General features: G+C 45.1%; 1 protein-coding gene across 10 annotated transcripts in view; it reads right to left on the bottom strand.

Annotated features, from left to right (window-relative positions):
• Positions 1-22,296, bottom strand: part of LOC120809236 (pleckstrin homology domain-containing family A member 7) — a 73,801-nt gene that overhangs the window by 13,845 nt on the left and 37,660 nt on the right. For all 10 annotated transcript variants that reach the window (XM_040162902.2, XM_078083225.1, XM_040162903.2 and 7 more), the window contains 6 exons: positions 14,275-14,386; positions 11,308-11,412; positions 10,215-10,287; positions 8,019-8,119; positions 2,316-2,497; positions 124-642 (listed from right to left, as the gene is read on the bottom strand). In XM_040162902.2, coding sequence (XP_040018836.2) covers positions 124-642; positions 2,316-2,497; positions 8,019-8,119; positions 10,215-10,287; positions 11,308-11,412; positions 14,275-14,386 — 1,092 coding nt within the window. The remainder of the gene's footprint in view (positions 1-123; positions 643-2,315; positions 2,498-8,018; positions 8,120-10,214; positions 10,288-11,307; positions 11,413-14,274; positions 14,387-22,296) is intronic.

Genomic DNA, 22,296 nt, shown 5'->3' with positions numbered 1-22,296 from the left:
AGGCTCAGTATTTTATTCTCTGCACACCTGCTCATGACACATTAGGACGACTAAAAAGGTCACAGAAAGCTTCTCTCTACTTATACACTTGTACCGCCATGACACACTAAACATGAGGCGTACCCTTTGTGCTCCGCCTTCTGCACTTTGACCCACTGCTCCACCTGCTCCAGTGTGTTTCTCCGGTGCCCCTGCTTGGGAGTGTCGCTGGGGGGAGTCGCCGCCGGCCCCCTCTGGTACGTCCCCGCCGCGATCCCGTTGGGCTCGAGGATGGGGCTGGGCGTGGACACCAGGCCGTTCCTCGTGCAGACGCCGGAGGGCAGCGTGGAGGCGGCTCGAGACACGGGCGCCGAGGCCGACGCGTGGTCGAACTGCGGGAGGGCGGAGGCCACGTGGTCGGAGGAGAGGGACGCGTGCGAGTCCATCTCCAGGACTGCGGCGCTCGTGGCGTGCTCCATTGCGGCGGCATCCTTGTGGAAGCTGCAGCGCTCGCCGGTGGCGTGGTGCCTGGGCTCCAGGAGGACCTCGTGGACCCCGGGTCGCGTGGCGTTGGGGCCCGGGGTCTTGTGGTGGTTGCCGTGGTTCATCTGCGGGACGGCCTGCTGCTGGAACAGGTTAAAGGTCTCGAACTTGTCCGACGGTCTGTTGAGAGATGACATCACACAGAAAGCCGGCGTAGTTGTCAGACTTTTACACTCTTTTACACACAAGTTATTCTTCACGTTTTCTGAGAATCATTTCAGACGTATCCTCCTCGTAAAGAAAACTAACATGACAGCGGTGGGATTGCGATAAGTCACGTCTGGCCGAGTCCTTCGTTAAATATTTGGATTAACCGATATAATTAAGCACAGCTGACATTTGATGGACGTCCGGTTCCACCGTTTCAGTTCTTATCTCAGCCTTTGTTCTGGTGCGCTGGACTGAATTTAAGCTGGAAGTCTTAAGACACATAAAAGAGGAACTCAACAACTCATCCCCGAACCTTCCGCACAGGGCTGAATACACGACCCCTTTAAAGCAGAGCAGACGACCAGCAAAGTCTTGTTCCCACAGCTAGCTACCAAACTCATTAAGGAAATCCCCTTTGACAGGAAGTGAGAGGAATCCACCCTCTGAAATGCAATGAACCAAAGTCAGAAAACAAGGATTAAAAAGGTGGCGGCGTGCTGGATATCTGGAGATATTTCATACAAATGATCACTGCAAAGTTCCTTTCAGACTGTTAAATGGGGCACAGAAGGCAACGTCTTTTCGCTTCAGAGTGTTGCAAGCAGAGCATTCCATCCCTGCATTAAGAATGCAGAAACAGGAGGTTGAAATGTGGTTTTAAAAAGGTCCCAAGTGGAAGCGGTCTTTAGTCCCCCCCCCCTTCAGTCATAAACAACTCCTTGGTCTTGTGGGATTTCCCCTTCCAAAAAGAAAAGAGGAGAGCGGAGCGCTACAAGCTGCGGGTGTCTGAGGCTGCCAGTGAACGACGGGACGCATTTGATCAGCGCCGGCTCCCGACGTCAACATATGAATAATACATGGGGGAGGGGGGAGGGGGGGGGAGCATTTCACCACATCGGAATGTCCTCTTTGGAAGCAAACAAACATCTCAGAATATAAAATACACTACTTTCATATGCTACAGCATGACTGACTGGCTCAGATCTTTTAAAACAGGGCGGGGAGCTTCTTCCAGGAATTATATGCAGTGATAAATTACACTCTGCGCTTATTGCATCCTTTTATTGGAATTTAATTTATTTAATTTACAAGTAATGTCTCGCTAAGGCTGCGATGATGACGTTTTATGCACGGTGCTCGCATGTATTTATAAACAATTCAGTGTGAAATATTTACTTAGTTTTAAAGAGGATTATGAGTGAAACTCTGTTTAATTGCAGATAATGAATGAATATAAATCAAGCTAGCTAGAAAATAAATGAACACATTGTCCCGAGAAGTGCAACATAATTAACATAATTATTGCCTCGCTGTTGTGTGTCTCCACCAATTAGACAACTGTGAGAAGTTTTCATAACGATCATACCATAGGATGGTACCATAGGATACCAGGACTGTCCCTGCTGGTGCACACCATTCCTTTAAACACTAAAATCAGAAGCGCTAGTAAAGAGCTTCCTGCTTGATTGACAGCAAACGACACAAGGGGGCGCTCATGGTGTGAGGCACTCAAAGTATTCAGGGTGGAAACAGTAAATGTTAAGATCTGGAAGAGTTCAGTGACCAAATGTACTAGAGGACCTTTTTAGCATGTTGCTGCATGCATGAGACATGCTGTGCGTGTGTGTGCGCGTGTGTGGTACCTGACAGGTGTGTTGCTGTTGTTCTGCATCAGTGTGGCCTGGTTCATGGCCCTCAGCCAGGTGCTCATGTCCTCCTGGGTGTCGGCACTGAAGTAATACGTCCGCATGCCAGTGTGTTCCGCCTGCGAGCCAATCACAGAGCTCCGCTTGTAAATATACGAGCGCATGCCAGTGTGGCTGGCCTATAGGAAGGGAGAGAGAGAGAGAGAAGAGGTTGGGTCAAAGGTCAGCAGGTCACAGGGATCAGCTGGTTCGGCTTTGGTTCAAAGAGACAGGGAGATGTCATGCTGTCCAACAAAAGAAAACAACATCAAGGGCCACATACGTATCGACCAATACGGGGGGAGAGGCGATGAGAGGAACCACAGACACAGAAATCAGCCAGTAACGACCAACAAAGCAACAACTGTTGATCGATGGAAGGAACAGTTCTGTTACAGCAGAGGAGAGGAAATGTGTCAGAAAAAAAGGAAGCCCAAGGTCCCCTGACTAACATGTTTTTTCCGTTATTACAGCTTAGAAAACTGATAAGAACACATACGAGGTAAAATAACAGTTTACAGACGTATACAGTTATAGAATATGAAAGCTTTTCATTATGCTCCCCATTTCACACCACAACAGCTCTCCAAAAAAGGGACGGAACATCATTGAAGTGATCTGGCATGGAAAAGTATCAGTGTGAAATGCGAGGCTCATTAGACAGGGTGATTGTACGGTGGGATGTAAGTGCTGAGCTCATGGCAGGCGCAGCTGAACTTCAGAGTGACGTCTCTTTGTAGGCACAGTAAAAAAGGTTATTAGTCAGTGCTGTAGTAGACTTATTGGTGCGGAGCGACAGGGCAGAACACATCTGCACCATCTCATCACGGGGAAAAACAGGACTGCTCGCAAGCAGTGAATACTAAAAGCATCACTGTGCACCTTAAGAGGACCTTCTGTTGTCAATGTATCAAGTTAATCACACTATTCAGGTTTCTCATCCCAACGCACAGAGAAGGATCATCAGTCTCTCTGCTTTTTTCCACTCTTCTAGCAAAGTGCCTCATAGTTTTATTCAAAAGGTTCTTCTACTTGTGTAGGCGGAGAGAGCAGCAACTGCAGCAGAGATTCTCTGCAGCCCAAAGCAAACGAGCGCTGCACCGCTTCCTGGTCTACCGAGGGGACCAGCAGTCGAGGCGCTGCTACCTCAGATTCCTCCTGCTGTGGATTTCTGCCTTTAAGTTCATTCGAGTCCGGGGAGACGACCTCGAGAGGCCGACACAAAGACATTGGCTTTGATGATCCACATAGTTAGAACATTGTGCTGCTGCAGAACTCGTGCTGAGAAATATCTCAATGTGATGTCACTGATGTTGCAATTGGCCAGCTATCAGGGATAAAAAAAAACAACACACCATCAAATAACAGAACAGAACCAACAGCTGTCTAATTGAAAAGCTTTTGTATCCTTGATGAAGATGTGGGTTTATTAGAGGCTCTTTAAAGTGAGTTGCACTCCAGCGAGCACGTCAAATGTCCTTCTCTCTCTCCTTCCTTCCGTCCTTCCTTCCTTCCATCCTTCCTTTCTTCAGTCAGTGTTCCCGGGATTGGAAGACAAACGAGAGAGCCCACTCAACAGCAGATGCATGCAAATGAAAAGTAATTAGACGCTAAATCTTCCCTCCCCTGATTCATGCACTGCATAATGACTGCAGGATAATAAGTGTTGTGGTGGGATCCACAGCGGCTGCAATGGTTTCCCTGGGATTTCTCCATTTGTTTTCACGCCGTGTAGAAATGACACGATTCGTCCCGTGTGCACGAAACAAGGGAACCAACAAGAATCACTCGTTCAATGCACCGTGCACGCTTAAGCAGTTTGTAGACAATGCAAATGAGGAGCGTCCCCCCATGACTCCCAGACACGTACACAAATAAACAGGAACGCTCCCGTTGCTACATCGGCTCCCTGACAGCTTGATTCTGAAGGCCCTTCTGTCTGACTGCTGAAACAAACTCACGTCCCCGGCTGCAGCTGTGCACTAATAAAAAACTCATTTTCATGTTCACACCTTAGTCAGTCTCAGTTTCTGCATTTGACCACCGACTCTTTTCTTTTATAAGACGTCAAATCTGATCAACCTTTTAAATCACTTCATCATCTTTTCAATCAGCATTATCCAGGAAGCCCACAGAAAGCTGATTGGGTCGTCTTACTTCTTACTTCAGGGTTGACAGGTGCTTCAGATACTAAAATACAAAGGCATTGAAAGGGGGACATTTTCATGATGTGTATCCCTTTAAACCTTAATTCCCTGACTCACTGTGCTCGAGTATCTACTCGATGCGGTTCCTGGCACATATTTAGAGACCAGGGAGCTGATTGCACAGCTCACTTCATCCGTCCAAGTCCTAATAACCTTGTGCACTTATTGGGGAATTGGGGAGGGGGTTTTAAGGTTGGCGGAATGTTATATTTAGAACCAAATGAATGCAGTTCCACTTAATCGACAAATTGATTCCTGTTTTTTTTTTTTTTTACTTCTACCAACTTTCTTGCAGGAATAATGATAATAATAATACACAAGCGTATGAATGGTAATAGTAGTCCAGTTAACATGGTTAAACACAGAAACAATCAATAGCAGTTGGATGACACAACACAAAAACATACAGTACTTGCATCACAAGTAAAAAGCACACTTAAATAGACGAGTTTGAATAAAACAATATCTACCTCTACCTCAGAGGCAGTTCTATTCAAAAGGTTATTCACAACCCCACAGCTGCTGAACACACAGATTACTTCATCCTTAACTGCTGACTCGTCACTTAAATCAGCTGCAGCAGAGAAAGTCAGAAGTCTTTTCACACCAGATGTGAAGCATCAGTCACTATAGAGATGTGTTGAGAGGACAGGATACAGGCGGGGAGACGGGTTAGCAAACAATCATCCAAAAACCCCGACTGTAGATGTAAATCACAGCGCCGTCCTCAGGAAGGAGCTGTCAGAACACATCTGCTCGCTTGCCGTCAGCATTCTGACGGACATCTTCTCCGTGAGTCACATGTTTAACATGAGCGGCAAAAAAAGCAGACGAGGAGGCTCAACACAGAGAAGTGGAACAGGCCCAATATCAGTAGTGCCGTTTCATGTGGCTTTTAAAAAAATGTTTCATCATGAGAAGTCAGCTCCACTGATGAAGGACGAGATGCGCATCAATCGGTCGACCTCTCCTCCCCGCCCACCAAACGTTCATTTTACAATATATTAAGACTGGTCTTGTTTTATCCCTGTTCTAATTACGTCACACACACACACACACACACACACACACACACACACACACACACACACACACACACACACACAATAGAGACTGAATCCAGCACGCCCCACCGCCGGTGCAAAATAACATTGAGAGACGGAATGGCGAGTGGCTCATGGAGCTCCGAGTGTGCGGCGGCTACGCCTACACGCTGAACTCCTTCACAGCTACGCCTCTTCTTCTCCCTGTGCACCGTGTGGGTGCTGTGAGGGTGTTCCTCACTTCTTTTCTCCACTGTATTGTTTAAAGACTTCCTTCCCTTCCGCCTCTCGCTTCCTTTCCTTATTCGCCTTTAACTCTCCAGCCCCGATCACTTCCTTCCCTCTCTGGCTGCTTTTTTTCTGCAAACCGGAGAGTATCCCTCCCTTATTGCACCCTGAAGGCCTTACAACGGCCCCCAGACACACACTCTGTCAGGGGGCTATTTGCAGAGTCATTGTGCTCATAAAGATAAGCCTCAGCAGCCAGAGCGCCACAAAGCTCCCGATAAGGAGCGTCCTCCTGAACCTGCTAGTTTAGAACTTGAATTTAAGCTGTAGTGGTATTTTATTTTAAACGGAGACGATGGCTCTCTGGCATCATAGTTTAAAGTCCTCCCTCCTTTCAGTGTTACTTTTCTGTCAAATAATCTTGTTATGAAGCTACTCTATAACAGGTTTATTGACTTCAAGGTGCTTTGGGAAGAATCTACATTTTAGTGACTGTGGGGTTGCAAAGCTTGTAACCAAAGTGAAAAAAAAACTCCTACAGTCATTCTGGAAAAGTAGTGCGAGGTTGAGTTTTTTCCCTGCGAGCCAGCCGCCCGCTGCATGGCGGTACGGTAGATGTGGCAGATGGAGGAGGCGGTGAGCGCAGCGCGGATACGATAAGCCCCAAATACAAAGACTCATATCCAGATAACAAGGATGTGGCGAGCAAGAGAGAGACGGAGAGATGAGGGGGGAAGTAAATGAAAACACGGACAGAAAACACTACACAACCACGTCAGCCAAAAGGGCGTCTTTCTCAAAACATGCATCATAAAAGCCACGGCGGGGGGGTGGATATACACGGCTGCTGTATATGTCCTGTGGGGGCTGGACCCCAAAAGCCACACCGACGGCAGACAAGGAGACATGACGTTCACATCTGGAGGAGTGAGAGTACCTATTTACGGGAGGGCTGTCACCGGGCGACGCGACTCCCGGGGACAGAGGGAGGTCCCGGTCGGGCAGCCCACCAATGGGAACAAGAGAGGGGAGAGCATTCAGTGAATAGGGGGAGGGGCAGGGAGATGGGGAGGGGGTAGAAGGTTGTCGAAGCTTGAAGGTTTCATTCGGGCCGTCCGGATGTGCGTCCGGGGGCAGCAGTTACAACGCAAACCACCCTCATATGATGTTAACATATGACTGAAACTAAAATTAAAAAAGACAATATAAACTGACAAACTCTTTGCCGCCCCAGTGCGTGCTGGTGAGGGAGGTTTTTCACTCACTGAGCGAGACTGTGCCCATGTGACCTCACCTCTTGTGCAGCTCGCACCTTGCGTTCCTGACTCGACTGCTTTGCATCGCCTCGGTTCCACCTGTCTCAGGTGGGAAGACCCGAGAAACACGGAGGCTGCAGCCATCAAACTCGGTCCCTTTGGTCTGAAGGCTTTCCTTTAACAGCCAAGCAAAGTGCCCTACGAGTGGAATCCTATTGGAGCACGAGGGCAGACGCTTGCCTCGGGGAGCGGAGAAGCTTCATTCCGTCCCAGAGGAGCCCGTCTGTCTCAATAGAGACACCGAGAGACACTCAGACATGTCTCCAATTGCACAATTGCAACGTCAATAACATTTTCATTGCTGCGAGTTAAAACAGGCTCTAAAACAAAAGTGTGTACAACACATGTTTGTTCAATAAGAATTGAATACACAATATGAAGTTCCGTTCCCTATAGATGATGTGAAGTTTAGTGCCACCACATCTTGTTGCAGACGCAGTGGAAGTGCTTTGTTCTGAAGACGCAGCAGGTCATGAGAAGCTCAGTGTATTATTTATAATGAATGTATCCGTCATGAACAATGTACGTTACTTTGTGGAAACTCATTAGACCCTTAAATAGCACGAGGGATACATAGTTTTAGTACAAGGGCCTCAGTATTTAAAATATTTTCTCTTGAGTCTCTTGACATTGGAATCATGTTCAACAGCGTCAGCGGCATCAAGTCGGCTTGGGAGTGGAAAGCGCCGGCATTCATTGCATTCATTGCTGTCAGCTACGAAAAGTTATTTCTCCTTCTCTAGCTTGGATCTCTTTGCTGCCTTCGTTGTTTTGTTTTAATCCAAAAGCAGGAATACAACTTCAATTATTTTTTTAAAGAATATAAATCACGTGTTAGAAAGGTTGCAGTGGCAAAGGGAGGCGTACCTTGAAGGCATACTTGCGGCTGATGTGGTCTTCAGGTCTCACCGGTGAAATGACATAGCTGGGCAGAGGAATACTGCCGAGGACCGATTCCTCTCTGCTGTCTGTTGGTGAGACACAGAGCGAGAGAGAGAGAGAGAACAGGGAGTAGATAAACAGGGTGAGGAAGGTGAGAAGAGCAGCGAGCGAGATACGGAGGAGAGGAAAGAGCCAGAGATTGAATATCACTCATCACTCACTCATTTCCTCGCTGGATGCCACCAGTATCAGCACACTCACACACTGACACAAACACACCCATCTGGTCTCCCCGTGTCAGAGAGCCTGCTCCAACTGGCAGCCAGCCGCCATTCCTCTGTGGCTGACCCGTCCAGTACACACACACACACACACACACACACACACACACACACACACACACACACACACACACACTAGGGCTGGGCTTTATGGCCAAAAATCCATATCACGGTATTTAGAAAGACTGACGGTATCCTGGTATGTGACGGTATTGCTTTTTCAAGTAAACACATTAATCATTGACCCCGAAAGAGACCTGAACAGCTGTTCGCTGGCCAACTCGCTCGTAACTGGCCGTACGGAAATCTAATACCGGTATACCGCCCAGCCCAAACACACACACACACACACACACACGTGCATCTATATTTGTATGGAGCCTCACTGACATCATCTACCTTTCACCTGGACCTAAACTCTTCACCCTCAAACAAACCAACCAGTTCTAAATTGGTCCTCTACCAACTCAGACACGAGTGTGCAACCAGAATGTGTCCCCCGTTAATTAGTTCACACATCGGTGAATAAATATCTTGAGTATTTGTTTTCAACAGAACATTGCGACAGCGTGCTAGAATGCGTGTGTGCACGTGTGTGCAAGCGTGCGCGCACGGCGACTACCGCGCCGCAGAAATATGGTGATGGGATGAACGCGCGTGTGTGTGTGTGTGTGTGTGTGTGTATGTGTGTTTTGGGTTGGCGCTGGACTGAGGGGTGATAAGGCGAGCGCTGTGGATTAAAGCGGTAATTGTTTAAAAATACTTTGAGGACATTTGGAGGTGACATTCCCTGAGTGGCAGGCGGGACGTCGAGGTCTTTTTTATCTGCTTGGCACATTGAGCAGGCCGGACTGTGACGAGTGAAGACAGACAGCTTCCAAAGAGAACGCCACTATTATGGTTTGTCTCTCTCCCTCCGGGTTTTCCCTCCTATCCACATGTTTAGAAATATTGAGATTGCGTGTCTAATGGAATTGCTTCCTCAAAGATAGTGAATAATGGCCATTGACATTATCCTTTAAATTTGTCTTTTATCTGATCAGTACAACACCCGAAGGAACTCAGGTCACTGATGGGTATCCAAAGAGGAAAGAGGATCCTACCATTGTAGAAGCTTAGTTCAGAAAGTGTGGGGCCCTTTAGCTTGACAATATGGGGCCCTTTAAGATGACAGAAACAATATAATAGAGACAGATCAAGTGTTTTCATGTCGAGAGGAGAAACCTCTTGAGCCTTGAGCTGAGAGAGAGACGGAAAGAAGCAGAAACAGATAATTGATTCCGTCCGAAGAGGCGGCGGAGCACGTCCCAGAAGGCACGGAGAGGCAGATAGAGACAGCTCAGTGTGCATCCACATCTCTCCATGTGTTTGAGACAGAGATCAGATTAATGCCCCCCCCCCCCTCCCCAAAAATCAGCAGCTCGTTTGTCAGCGGCCGTTCATTTCCAACTATGAGAATCCAATCAAATGTTTGAACTTTGTCAAAGCCCTTTTATTATTCTTATTCTTCCCATTTCTATTATAGACGTATTTTATTCATCTCCATTGAAAAACATTTTTGCCTGGTTGTCTTTGTTTCCCTCAATTTTAAAGAACAAATGACACTGAACTGATCTTTTCTTGAGGCAGCAAAACGTTTGTATATTTTAGATAGATGGTTCTAAAATTCCTCTACAGGGAATTCCATGGGTTGCTTCATTTAAATTTCCTAAACGACCCCAGTCAGACACCAACAAAATAAAATCCAGTCCGATACAAAAGGCATTGAATAGATCCTACACATGTGAAGCTTACGACGAGCAGGTTTTGTTGATATTTTTGATGTAAAGGGTTTTTTATTTTAACTAATTAGTGTGAATTTCAACCCTTTTCTCCGTGTGTTAGGGCTGCAGAGACTCACCTTTGTAATAGAAGAGACAGAAATCAGCAAGGACGAACCACTTCCTCTTCCAGAGACGCATCCCGGAGCTGTCCTGCAGAGAGGAGGCGACGCAAAGAGGGGAAGTGATGAGCGAACCAACAACCACACACAACGCGGCCATAACTAGCAGGAGGACGGGACGCTAGAGTGGCGAGGGACAGAGGACACAGCTCATGTGCACGTGTGGGTTCCTATCGGTGATTTTCTAATTAAAAGTAAATTGCAACATTAGATTACATGTGCAAACGAATGTGCACATGCACTCAGTTGTGCGTGAACTTCTGCCTGTGTGTATCCGGGTGTGTGTGCCCTCCTGCCTGTGTGTATCCGGGTGTGTGTGTGGTCATTAAGTGTAATTGCTCGGGGTAACATCACTCAATGTTTGTCTTGTACCGACGCCAAGCGTTTCCCAGCGGGACGACGCCAAGTACAGATATTTTAAGTACAACTTAGTTGGAGTCCTTCCAGTAATCGCCTGCCTGTGATCAACAGCAGGTGCTCTATGTTGCCACAGCAAAAGACATAAATCAAGAAAAGTAGGCCAATGGAGGAAATGTGGCAGGCTGGAACTCACCCCTGTGGTGTATTAAAGATACGGGAAGAAGTGTTTAGTCATTTAAATAACCATTCATTTGTTTCAGTTAGTGTTAGCGCACATGAGACTTCCACGATATGGTCCTCTTATATGTTTTATTATTTTATTATTTATTGTATTTATGTGCAGCAGATTATTGAGGAGAAATCTTTCAAATGTAATGTCAAATGTTTTCAATGTATGTACTTCACTAATGATGAGACAAATGAGGTTCCCTTCATATCACCTCCAAAATGACAAAATCTGTCACGTCGCTAGCAGAGACTTTAATGAGAGAGTCGGTGCTTCCTCCACACTGAAGGCGACGTTCTTGCTACGAGCTGATGTAAGAAATCAGAGAAATGCTGTTCACACACACACACACCAAGCAGGGTCTTAGTTTGGAAATACGGCCGCCCGGTAAATACACCAAAAGTCACCTGTTAGCGTGAACGTGTTTCCGTCAGTGTGTGTGTGTGTGTGTGTGTGTGTCCTGACCTGTTTGTACAGCCATCCTCGCACCACCACAGGGACATTGGGATTCCTTTTAATGGCCTGCTCTCTCTTCCCAAAGTTGTGCACCTTTCCACTGGACCGTGAGCCCTGAAACACACACAGACAAATAATGACAACATGATGATGTCACACAGGACCTGCTTGATCGCCAGCTTGTTACTAAATCAGATGACCGAACATTTGCTCCGATTCCCTTTACACATCTAATTTGCTGAGTATAAAGCGGTGAGGCCGTTGCCTGCATGTCAACTTTAGTGTTTGCAGAGCTACATTAGCTGGCTAATTAACAGTTAAAGTTAAAATGGATATTTATTACTAACTGTTGTGGAAAAGGCACCAAAAGTGTGGCACAGTTACTTATATTTGGAAACACCAATCTGTGCCTCATCAGCCCACAGCGTCTAAATCGACTGAATGGACCTCCACACGCCATGATTACCCTTTTTCCCTCCCGGTACCCTTTTCTGCCCCAGTTATTTCGTAATTACAGCCATTATTTGAGGGCCGACAATTTTCCACTGGACCTCAGAGAGAGCGTATTTGTAGTCTAGAATATCACTCTATAGCATATTATGGGATGTCTATACTCCAGAATTAACATCAGCCAGACAGACGCGGTTGGAGCTGTTTTAGGAGCAGTTTCTAAGAGGCCGCTGGATTCGAATTTACATTATTTAATTGAATCTTTAAAAAGACAGTACTGAAAAGTTCTGAGCTTTGACAGATTGCACACATTTTCTGTGTTTGACTGGTGCTGTAGACGTTGTGCACATATATATGAGATCTTGTTACGGCATCCTCCATTCAGCAACCTCAAACGAAATAGGACCCCTCATGGCTGTGAACACACACAGAGAAATACCCTGCCACCTTCGTCACTCTGCTGCTATAATTTAAGATTTAGTGTGACGTGAGTATATGGACGGCAGCACCGGGGAGGCATCCACAGACAACACAGTCGCTAATTAGAGGGAGGCTGGGTGGCCAAGCATGATGCAAAGATGCAGAGTGGCTCCAGGGCTGTCACATCAGTCCCTTATGTGGGACTTATGTCCGTGCACGTTGCTTTGTCTCTGCCTATATGAGTGTGTGTGTTTGTGTGTGATGCGGCTGTCTATTTTTAGGCTGAGGGTAATTCAGTGGTCCCTGCAGCATAGAAGCACTCTGTCTTGTAGGTGAGTGACTCGGGGTGCAGAGCAGCCATTCGTTGCATTAGCGTGGCACACCGCGAGACAAGCTACAAGCCCGGGAGGCTGTCGGTTCAAATCCCCAGCCAGGCGAGGATTATCTGGGAGGCTGAGCTAATTAAACAAGAGCAGCATTTTACCCTCCCTTCAGAAAATCAGTTATTTACACGAGACACCTAATCCCAATCTGTTCAAGTCGATCTGATCACTCCTTAGCGGCGTTTACGTGGAACACAACATGGCAGCTTACATTTAGTGCTAAAACAGTAGACAAATATGCTTTAACATTACCTGATCTTCAGCAGAATAAGTAAATAAATCAGTGAACTAGATTTCAGGCTTCACAGTTGGAACAGTCAAGTTGCAGTCTGATTATAAAACGGCAATGTAAGTTATTGAGAAATGGCCTCAAAAGTGCTTTGTAAGGTCATAGTGACCTTGAATGTTGAGTGGCGATTTCTAATCAGTAAGTGGAGCTTTGCGCCAAAATTTAGTTTGACCTGCTGGGGACAGTTTTTTTTTGTTTTTTTTACAGTCAGAGAATTAATATTCATTAATATTAATATTCATCCTCTGGGCATTATGGATTTCCGGAGAAAAGTAAAACGTCAACACAGTCTGCATTGAAGGGATGGCCTAAATAAAAGCACAACACTGCCACAACACTAGTTTGGCTTAAAACAACTTAATTAAGGAATTTAAAGGTTGGGGGTCGGAACAGAGCGTAAATGCCCGACGCAGTGGGTTTTCAAATGTGAGCTGCTCAGAACAAAGAGTCTCCTGCTGTTGATCTCCACCCTCTTCCCTCTTCCATGTGTGAATATAAAGCTTGATATCAGTGGGGAAGCCTGCATAACAGTAACACCAGAATAGCACAAACCCCCAAATTACTTTGAATTACGATGAAAAGACTGGGCTCCAGGAGGTGGGACTGTTTCCTTAATGGCAGCACTTTATGGGGCGTGTCAGTCACTCTCCCAGTTACCACGGGAACTCAAATCACAGAGCCGCCACTTCAAGTGGCGAAGGGATCTTTTAACCTATCGCAGGCCAACGAGACGGGGGCTCCTCGATCGAGGGTGTAGTGTTCCCCTGCTGTTTCGGAGGCAGGGCTGATGAGCCGGAGCACCTGGGAGGAGACGGCGACTGGCTGGACGCGATGGATGTCCTGTCATCTCGCCGCCGCGCCCTGCTGACACGTGTTCCATCTTAATCCCGCGGCACCTGTTGATCGGGCAGGACGAGGTTTTACGCCGCCGCCACCGAGCGCATGCATGCGTGAAAGGGGGCATGAGACGTAGACTGATGTAAGGCGGCTTAGGGTGAACAAGCGGGCCGAATAAAAAGCAGAGTGTAAAGGATGTCACCGTCAGATCTGCCTCCGGAAGATCAAAATTTTGCTTTTTGCTGAACAGCCGAACAAATTTAATAATTTTGGCGCCCACAGCACGTTGCCTGAGCCAACCACAGCATGAAGGCGCAAACAGAATCGCTGTGTTCTATGGTTCCACTTCACGCCTGTTTCCGGCATCCCTGTCGCTGGATTGTAAGAGTGAATATGAGCAGAGAGTAAAGCCACTGCCGAGGTGAGAGCTGAGCGGTCGCGGTCGATGGAGCACACTCACGAAGCAACACGGGTCCTCAAGGAGGACCGAGGACGACCCGCGCAGAGGAGGCGGCACTTCCATCTCCATGGAGGAGACACAGACCGCAGGCTGGAGATGTGTCTCTCACAGGGGACTCGGGTGACACACAGACTGACCTTGGAAGTGGTGTCCACAGTGGAGGAGGTGATGGCGGTGGAGGCCTCGCTGATGGTGGTGCTGGACAGCTGCTCACCAACTGGTTTGGACATCATGGAAGCACCCTGCGGCCTGGAGAAGAGCGCACAACAACTTTACCAGCTCATTAAAGTATTGTATATTTTCATATTTCCACTTCATGACAGTCTCTTACTTTGGAAGACAAGATAGAGACAGACCTCCCTTGTCATTAAACATTTTATCCATACAAATGGTTTCTTGTCATCACATTGGATGACAATTCATCATCGAGTCCTCCGTAAGTGAGCCATGTACAATAACTAATAATGTCAAATGAATAAGACATTCAGGGTCGGATGGACTGGGTTGGGAAACTGTGGATAGGAAATGTTTCTGGAGATACATGGACAGATCCCTTTGTGTGTGTGTGTTCATACAGGTCTGTTATCTTTAGTGCCCTCAGGTTTACCGTTTACCTCACATGACTGTTTCCGACAGGAAGCTGATAAATAGACCCTCGGCTCAGACAGAGAGGTGCACGCAGACTCTTATGTAAGTGTGTTCTTCAAGAGGAAAAAAGGGTCTTTAATGCCGACGAACGCGAGAGATCACAGTCTCAAGTCTTTAGTTATTATTATGATGCTTCAAAAAGGATTTGTGTTCAATATTACTATACACAGCTCCAACATGTGAGCGGTATTGTTTGTTTAATTGTTCTTGATATATTTTCATAACTGAATGAGCATTCACCGGTCAATGAGCTTAGTCATCCACAGATTGAGATTATCTGATTTGGTTAGTTAGAATGTATAGTTTTGACAAACATATTTATCCCGGCTGAACAATTTCGGAACTATATAAATAAATCAAGGAATCGTTTCAAATTATTCAAGCCATCCATGCACAGAACGTCCTGGACATCCCGCCTGCAGTAAGAGTGTTGAAAAGCCCCTCTCACACTGGCAGCCTTAAAGGACGAGTATTCATTTCGTTCCATCCAGAGATAAAGCATGAAGCACTAGTCCTCTGTAGACCTTCCTCACGCCAGCTTAACAAACAGTTTATTAGAAGAAGCTTCTTCAAAAAGGTTACTGAAACACAGATACTGATACTTCCTTTGGATTTTAATAATTATTGTCCTTTCATTTGCAAGATCAGTTAATGATAATGTGCTTTTTACCATTTAGTGTACCTTTTCTATGCAGTGCTCTCTGCTTTTATGATTTATACTGTTTCCATGTTACATTTAGCAGAAGACAGTGACAATCTAAATGAAGAACACGTTTCATTTTATGCATGCGTGCGTGTGTGTGTGTGTGTGTGCGGGTGGAGAGAGAGCAACATTAGCGCTCGCCGTCAAGACAATTTCATGCAAACTTTTTGACGGGTCGAAAAGTGCATCAGATGCGTTTTCATCAAAGTCACGAGTTTTCACTGGAAAGATTTTAAATAGAACAGATTCAAAAAAATAGCAGTCATTTACTTGTGGTTGAAAGAGGGAGGAAATATGCACAGAGGTAATTGAGACCGAAATAGAAATGAGATTAAGTCGAAGACGGAGTCTTTGATTTCTTCTCAGAAAGACTTTAAAAAGCAGAGAAATTAGAGTATTGAAACGCGTGCGGCTAATAGAGGACTCATATTCTACTGGGACTCTGTTATCTGATTCCTATGAAAGGGGCTCGCTTTCATTTCTGTGGAGCGATCTCTGTGTGACAGAGCTCGGCCGGCCCACAGGAACACAAGCCTCTTATTTACCTGGAATGACCGAACCGAACGCGGACATTTGTAGTCATCACTTTACTTCTCTCCAACAAACAGAGAGGTGCACAAGTGGGTAGTGCAGACACGACCGGAGGAGATCTGCACTTTAGAGATTCTCACTGAGCCAACGAGCCTCTTTGAACAGACCTGAACGAATCGAATTCAGAGGAAACGCTGAAGAAAAGGGGGGGAAATAGTTGAAAGATGAAGTGTAATTCTAGAGAGGGCTTTTATTATGAAGGAGGAGGAATGGATCGAAAAGTGTCCAACTTCTGTGTCACTTTGCGTCGGACCTGCAAAGTTATTTATTGGGATTATGACATCCTAAATGACTGTGTGTCTGATCAGTCCACATTGATCAACTATGTTGTTTTTGTTCATCGTCGTCTTGATGTCCACAATAATTCCTCCTCTTGCCGTGACGCAGTACAACGTTGTTCAACAGGACAACATTCAGTAAGCTTCTACTTTTTAGTAAGCTTTATTTAGCGGTGTGCTCTCCTCCCGGGCTGAGTTGGCGAAGGCTTTGTTCACTTCGTTTCCTGCCAACATTTTCCCAGCTTGTCTAATTATTCAGACCATCAGACAAATGGCCTGAAGGCTTTTAGCACATCAACTCAAGTTAAGCCTGGTTATACTGATTTGCACTGTTTCTTTCCATGAATGCATATAAATGACATCGGAGGATTTTTTGCGTGTGTTACTGGGTTTTCCTTCAGATTTAAGATATGCAATAGCAGAAAACTCCAATCAAAATCAAGGGCGTCAAGTTTTCTGAAAATGTATATTTAGATCCATTAAAAAAAGCCAGGTACACAAATGTAGCTTTATTTTGTTGACATTAATAGTATTATATTAGAGTGTAACATTAAGACAATTCTTTTTTTATTACAAGAGTTGTGAAAATTGAAAAGTTGTGTTTGAATACACAAATGAGGTGTTGTCTAATGATAACAGATAGAATAGATAGATAAAAGATAAAAGTTCAGAAAACAGCATTCAGGTATATTTTGGTTTCTTTCTTGGATGTTATGAAACCAACTTTTTAAAATTGTACAGCTGCCTTACATCTTCCTCTTGTGAGAACCACAACTTCATTAAATGATGAAATTTAAACCAATGGAATTTACAGTGTGATGAAACCCAATTTGGGCACAGAATCGCCTAAAAGGCTGTTGTTTCAAGGGGAACTGGGAGTGCTCACATCTTCTCATGAAATAAATCATGAAAACATTGGAACAATATCACTAATGGATTCCTTTCAGCCTTCTCGAGAAGAAAGAAGCCACGGAGCGGATTCAGTTCCACGCGAAAAGTCAGCGTTGGAAAGATATTTTGCCGCCTGAGTTTTAGTGCATTTTAATGACACCTCTCACAAGACAACAGGAAAAATGTAACTTAAAACCCTTAAAAACTCCCACCACCACAGCTCCAGAATATGTCGGGGACACAAACAACGGCTTCCCACACAGGCAGAGCTGACATTTCAATACGCCGCTTGGATTCTGCACACCAAAATATTCAGAGATTTTAAATGATGTGAGAGAAGATGAAAGGTACTCTGTGGATATCATTATTTCAGCTGTGACACATTGTTGAACCCGATTTCGCCCCCAAAAAAGACAAAACTTCCTTAATAGACTGTTTGCTTTTTGCTTCAAAGGGAAACTACTTAAAACAACAGTTATCCCAAAAATCCAACTCCTCCATCACGATTTTCTGTTTCAAACGTTCCCACCCCGACGCGTCCGTTTCAACAAACCCCCCAGTGGGATCTTCCTCCCTGAAGGGGGAAGAGGCCGTTGGCTCCCGACATTTTACGCCCTTAGTCGGATTTTGAGTCGTGGTTTTTATATGCTTTGTCATCTTTAAATGTTGGTGTGAAAGTCTCTGCGAGTTGATGTGTTGATTCGCAGGTCACTGTTGTATTGAAAGGTAAAGTTTTACATCTCCCCCCCCCCTTTTCAATACAGCAGCTCTGCCCCAAATTCTACCTCCAAATTCTACCTTTAGTTTATTACGTTCATTTTTTTCTGTAATGTGTACAGTATACTTGAAGTTGGTGCTGTATTGAACTACATTTTACTCTGAATACAAGGTAGACCAGACACAATCACTGAACAGTGAATAGTATAAAAAGAAAATGCATTAGGTTTCAGCAACGCATGAAATTCGTGAGAAATAAGCGACAAGTATTTGTAGGTGTTTTATTTATGTATTTAACGCCACACTGAATGTGATTCTACTACTCTGCTATGCTAAGGCAGGCTAAGATAACCCCCCCTCATCCCTCAGTGTGGACATTATACTGTAAATGATCAGAAATAATACAAACCAAAAGGAGTTGAATGAGAGAGAATGAGACCACAAAATCCTCCAACAATTGTATCCTCCCATTTATAGGTCCACACTGCTGCTGCTGCTGCTGCTATGGCAACAGTCAACTAAAGCCATGCCGATGCTGCCCCCCTCCCGGCAAAGCGCCATGTGTTCACTCATCACATTGCTACCGTAACTTCTCTTGAACCACCAGTTCCCATATCAATGAGGGGAAAGGTCTAAAAAACAACGAGAACAACCAGAGGGAGAGAACATGAAGAGGGGAGCAGAACGGAGAAAGAGTTGAGAGAAACAAATGGGGGGGGGGGGGGGGGTGCTAGTGACTGTCTGTAAAGGATTTCTGTTTATCAGCTTTATAAATGCTGATGGTTTTACAAAGCATGCATGCTTTGCTTAGGTAAAGCTCAGCTTATTTTTGACTCTCATGCATAGTTTACAAAAACAACTGGAAAAACTTTTATTCCCAGATACATTCAACCAATCAAATGAGAGGACAAAACACAATATGAGATATATATATATATATATATATATATATATATATATATATATATATAGGATCCTGACTTAGCTTTGTGCACGATTAGAGATTTCTATTAACTTAATCAACTCAATGAAAGAGTAAATTAAATATGTGTGTTGCTCTATTACAATATTATTGATGGGATAAACCCAAGGGCTTTAAACTTAAGCTCTGAATGTATTAAAGTTTATTGAGAAAATAGCCTGATACCTCCGTGAACACATGAGTCAAGATCATTTAGTATGTTATTTTCCCAGTTTAGAGTTCAATAGAAGACAAAGCAGGAAATCCTTAAAGGCATGTCGACATTGTGATTGAGAGGTCGCTATCACGCCGTTGCTATCACGCCGCCGCTATCAAGCCGTTGTTGCGCTCGGTTTTATTGAAACAAACAAACCTTTTTTTTTGGTAAGGACTGTGCACCACCAGCGAGCCTCTTATGCGCTCGCCCCCATTAGCATCATGATGTATCACTGTTAGCAAGTGTTACCCGTGCACCGTGCTAACCGAGCTACATAGCTCTAGAGTTAGCCTGCTTCTCCGCAGCTACACCCCACAGTCCTAAACTCAAGGCTTCAAAATTGTAAAGCAACAAGGGCTGGTGTTAGACTGCAATGGAAACACATGGGGACAAAAACTATCCAGGAAAACACAAAATGTGAAATCCACCGCCTGTGACACGTCTTTCTCGGTTTACCATGACCGAGGCGCCGATGACAAGACAGACAGACTGACGTGGTGCAAATAGACCTCGACACACTTCAGATGCAGACAGATGACTGAGAACCAGCCCAGGAGGTTATTCCATCTCTCCTGCTGCCAAAAAAAGAGCTGATAAAGAATCCAGGAGCTGAAAGGTCCTGACACTTTAGCCCCTTCTAATCCGCGATAACCCCCGGGGGGAGCGGGCCCGCCACACACACTGATACACACTGCGCTCCGTTGCTAATAAGGCTCTCACATGGAGCTTCGACTCTACTTTCACGGCCCGCGAGCTGATCCCTCCATCGGAATTGACGTTGACGTGAAATTAGAAAAAATAAAAAAAGCCCGGGGGCTGGAACTGACGGATATTTATACCACCGTGTGAGCGCCTGTGGTCTCCACAGCACGCGTAGCAGCATGCGTAGCTGGTAATCTATAGGCTGGCTCGGGCTCCGTGGCCCGACAGTAGAAGGGACGGATGTGTGTGAAAGTATATCACTGTAAGGACGGGAACAAAAGAGCAGCCCAGTTGAAAGAATTCCATCCTTGGACTGGCATAAAGGTTTACAAAAGAGCTTTGGCCTCAGTGAAAATCTGAGGCGCTTCACGCAGGCTCTGAGAAGCCTTAAATAGCACAGGGGGTGAAAGGGGGAGGCCTCTCTAGCGCCAAAACCGTCAAGTCAAATTCCTTGTATGTCTGACATCATTTGGTAATAAATGTTTCCGGATTCCGGATTCCTGATAATTAGGATTTGCAGATAACGGAAGGTGGGAATATAATCTCGGCCTTCCAGGTGCAATTAACATCAAGCAAGCAATTACATCATCTTTGATCGCTGGATTATAATTAGCTGAGAGGAATTGCATTAACATTTACAACCAAACCTGCAATGCTAGCATTGTCGTTTCGACATTATTAAATGGAATGACCCAAAGTTGATGAAGAGGGAAATTACCAGTACCACACTGAAGCCCATTAGCATTAGTATTGGATTGGACGGTTATTGGCAGTGACGTGACGTCATTAAAGGAACAATTCCTGTCTTATTTATCTGATTAGTGCCTAAAATTTACTGGATCCAGACATGTTTCAAATCCCAGTTTCAAAGATGAGTCCAGCAATTTTTCGCTGTGAGGAGTCGTTCTATACCAGATGACTTTTTTGCCGTTTCTGTGCCCGACACAGATAAGACCTGCAGTGAGGTAAGACCCCCCCCGGGAAGATATTGTGAGAAGGCTGGGGAAATGCTTCTTTCGTGTAACTGAGCACCGTAGGGAAGTCTGTGTTTGCTCCTGCCTCAGATGCACAGTATATCCAAAAGTCATTTGGAAGCAAGATGTTTATTAAGCCTCCAATGACCCGCTTGGAAGGCATCATGGCCCATGCTGATGGTAATGAGCTACTTAGTTTCATCTGCAGAAATAACATTCTCTTACAGTCATGCACGCATTATTACCCAGTAGTCCGAACTTTTAAAAACAGGCTTACATAACTCCTCATGTGTGAACCAAACACAACCGTTGAAAAGGATGTTAATGTAAAAGTAGTCTGTCCCCTGGTGTGAGCGCCACATGCGCGCATACATGGACATATTCGTGCATGTGAACATGTGGCACATTTTTTCTTTTCTTTTCTTTCAGTGGATCAATACAATATCACACTGAGGCAGAAAACAGAGCTTCTGAGTGCACTTCCTGTACCTGTCCTTCAAAATACCTATTCACCTTTTACTTACACACACAAACACACATACACCACACAAACCGAGGTATGAAGACAGAATATAAGATAAGGGCAGAAATAAAATGAAAAGGGTGAAACCAGGCTGGGAGAAAAGAGCTGCTGTGTGACAGATAATGAAGAACAAGTAGGACAGAGAATAGAAGCGGGAGTTGGACGGAGGGAAATTGATAGGAGTAAGAGAAATGAAAATAGGCTCCATCACTTTTTAATGTGACAGAAGCTACAGTAGCAAAGCTTTATTAATTGTCTTTCACTGAATTAGTAAAATGTGTGGGTTTAGAGGTACTGGATAGCTGCACAGATAAGTTTAATAACACATCAAAACCATTTGGCACTAGTGAGGATGAGGAAAGAAAAACAGTATCCGCGTTTCCAAGAAGGAAACACAATGCAGCTAAAAATAATATCTGATTAACTGTTCTTCCGGAGCTCAACAATTTGTCTTTATAGGTCTGTGTGGGAAGAAGGCAACAAGAGTCCTTGAAGGGTCTCAACGACTACACCGCTTTGAAAGAATTGAGCAGACAAAACGTGTGTGCGTTTTTATACGTAGAAACTTTCATTCAAACACTTCCGGAGTAGCGGAGAGTAAGCAACCAGACAAAAACGAGCTAAAAGGTAGTAAACCATTGACAAAGGAATGGTGACCCAGCACAAGGTCACAAATGAAGACGCGGTAAGAGAAAACTTGATCATCTTTGTTGTAACTTCATCAATGTGAAAGATCAGGACTTATTGATCCTATCCGATATATAACATATTCCCTCTACCTAAAGTGTGATACAGCTTAAATAGAAATAATTGTGTTAGTATTTAAACTTGTGAGCTGAAATAACTCATCTCCATGCTGTACTGTGTACTTCCACAGAGGAAAGCGTGGTGCCATTATCTCCCTGATATCGAATGAGAAATCAACTGAAGCCCCCTCCACCCCCCCACTGCAAC

This window comes from Gasterosteus aculeatus, chromosome X (assembly GCF_964276395.1).
Source record: "Gasterosteus aculeatus chromosome X, fGasAcu3.hap1.1, whole genome shotgun sequence".
NCBI lineage: Eukaryota > Metazoa > Chordata > Actinopteri > Perciformes > Gasterosteidae > Gasterosteus > Gasterosteus aculeatus.
Note: the sequence above shows the minus strand (reverse complement) of the source record. Positions and strands in the feature narration are given on the sequence as shown.